This window comes from Microtus ochrogaster, chromosome 10 (genome assembly GCF_000317375.1).
Source record: "Microtus ochrogaster isolate Prairie Vole_2 chromosome 10, MicOch1.0, whole genome shotgun sequence".
In the NCBI taxonomy this organism is placed as follows: Eukaryota; Metazoa; Chordata; class Mammalia; order Rodentia; family Cricetidae; genus Microtus; species Microtus ochrogaster.
This window is the reverse complement of record NC_022016.1, coordinates 84,387,159-84,389,682: the sequence shown is the minus strand read 5'-3', so window position 1 is coordinate 84,389,682 and position 2,524 is coordinate 84,387,159. Positions and strand designations below refer to the sequence as shown.

General features: G+C 50.7%; 1 protein-coding gene across 1 annotated transcript in view; it reads left to right on the top strand.

Moving 5' to 3' along the window:
* The first annotated feature begins 346 nt into the window (after window positions 1-346).
* Exosc10 (exosome component 10) overlaps window positions 347-2,524 on the top strand; it is a 23,120-nt gene continuing 20,942 nt past the window's right edge. Inside the window, exons 1-2 of the mRNA XM_005353718.2 lie at window positions 347-549; window positions 1,528-1,664. Of these exons, the coding sequence (XP_005353775.1) occupies window positions 439-549; window positions 1,528-1,664 (248 nt within the window). The 5' untranslated portion in view covers window positions 347-438. The remainder of the gene's footprint in view (window positions 550-1,527; window positions 1,665-2,524) is intronic.

Here is a 2,524-nt window from a genome sequence, read left to right as displayed (position 1 = left end):
CTGCCTCCCGAGTGCTGGGATTAAAGGCGTGCGCCACCACCGCCCGGCTGAGAAAAACTATCTTTAACTGTGATTAAAACTGTATTTTCAACCAGGCGGTGGTGGTGCACGCCTCTAATCCCAGCATTTGGGAGGCAGAGGCTGACGGATCTCTGAGATTGCGGCCTGCGTGGTCTACAGAGTGAGTTCCAGGACAGCCAGGCTACATAAAGAAATCCTGTCTTGAAAAAAACAAACACACACTGTATCCTCCAGTACACACTGTAGAGCACAGGACTGTTAGTGATACAGTGTCATTTTCCTGTTGAGAGCCATGCTCGGTAACTAGGTACAAGCCTGGTGGGGCGGTAGCGGAGAGGCCACCTATGCGCACGCGCGCTGAGCCCGCCTCGGTCAGCCGGATCAATCTCGCGAGAAGAGCCACCCTAGGACGGAAAGATGGCGCCTCCCAGTCCCCGGGAGCATCAGGCCGCGGCGGCCACCAGCGCTACCAAGCCTGACGAGGAGATGGTGCTGCCTGGCTTCCCCGACGCAGACAGCTTCGTAAAAGTGAGTTCGCGGGCCCCGGGACACCCCAGGAGCCCCTGTGCTGGCCGGAAACGGGTCTGGGGCTGCGGAGCAGGCCCTCCGGGCTTCCGGCGCCCGCCACGGTGGCTTCACGGCGCGCAGCGGGATTAGTGGGAGCCGAGCGGGAGCGGAGGGCGCCGCGCTTCCGGTATGAGCGCGTGCCGCTTTGCGTGTAAAGCCGTGTCCGCGCCCTCAGAAGGGCGTCCTTGTCGTCCACGTGGCGCACCCTGCGCTACCTCGGGCCCAGCAGCCCGTGGCGGGAGAGCCCGTGCTGTCCCCACTGTGTACAAACGTCTGTAATGTTGGGTTGAACGTCACTTGTCACAGTTGCCATCGAGTCTCTCTAAGGGCCAAAGCGCTTTCACCAGTGCTCCTTGAGCATAAAAGGATTCGTTTAATTCTGTGTTCACAAGATTGACAATGCTGTCATTAGACCTTAACATGACAGCCACTATAGACTGGTTCCCGTTACCACACGACTGGGTAGCAAATGGTCGTCTGCAGTGTCTGAACTGTGTGTTGCTGATGGATGTGCATCAGACCCACAGAAACACAGTAAATTATTCTAGAAAGCGTCTACGTCTGAACTTAGTGATAGCATCCATATGCCAGTCAGTGATCTAAGTGATTGTAGTAGCTCATTTAATCCTCCCAATAACTACCTTTTACTGTGCCCATTTTTCAGAGGTGTAAACTAAGGTCGGTATGAACAAAAAACTTTCTTCAAATCACAGTTCATAATAAACTTTCATATCAGGAATGGAAATATAACTCAGTTGACAGGGTGGCTGCGTAGTATATGTGAAGCCTGAGGTTTCGTTCTCAACACCACATAAACCGTGTATGGTTTTACACCTGTAATGCCAGCACTCAGGAGGTGGAGGCAAGGTTTTGTTTTTCTTTTTAATGAATGAATAGAAATCCATGTTTTAAAAGTATCTTTTCCTCTGAATTTTTCAGTTTGCCCTTGGGTCAGTAGTGGCGGTGACCAAGGCATCTGGGGGCCTGCCACAGTTTGGCGACGAGTATGACTTTTACCGAAGTTTTCCCGCCTTCCAGGCGTTTTGTGAAACCCAAGGAGACAGGTTGCTTCAGTGGTGAGTACCGCATGTTATGTTGGCTGGAAACCATGATAAGAAAGACCTCAGTGGTAGGGGCATTATAGGCGTGGTGGGGTCCCTGGGTCTGAACCCCAGTACTGACGAACTGAACTGGCTGAATGGCGGTAACAAGGATGACTGTAAGCAGGGATAGCCTTGTGGCCTGTGGTTGCTGGGGGGAACAACAGCTCACTACGGAGCTGGAACTCAGTGTGTACATGAAGCTAGACTTGAATTCTTCCAGATCAGCCTTCTTTTGCTTCCTGAGTGTTGAAATCGCAAATGTGAGCCTTCACATCTAGCATGAGCTGTGATTGTTAAAGGTAAATTAGCCACAGCTGGACCACGGTGGCTCGCACCTTTAATCCCAGCACTCAGGAGTTCGGGGCCAGCCTGGTCTACAGAGTGAATTCCAGGACTGCCAGAGTTGTTACACAGAGAGACCCTATCTTAAAAAACAAAACAAAACAAAAAAGGGCCACCAGCAAGGTGGCTCAGTGGACTAAAGGCGCCTGCTGCTGAGTCTAATGACCTGAGTGTGATCCCTGAGACTCAGATGTAGCGGGTATAGAATTCGCTCCTTCAGTTTGTCCTCTGGACTGTACGGGTAGGTAGTGAAACACACACATACACACAAAATATCTTTTTTATTATTTTTAATTTTAAAAGTCTTTTGCTGGGGGGGAGGGTGGTGGTGGCACACACCTTTAATTCCAGCACTTGGGAGGCAAAGACAGTCAGAACTCAAGGGAGTTCAAGGCCAACCTGGTCTATAGACTGAGAAGGGCAGCAGTCAAGGCTATACTTTTCTTCTTTTTTTTTTTAATATTTATTTATTTATTATGTATACAGTGTTC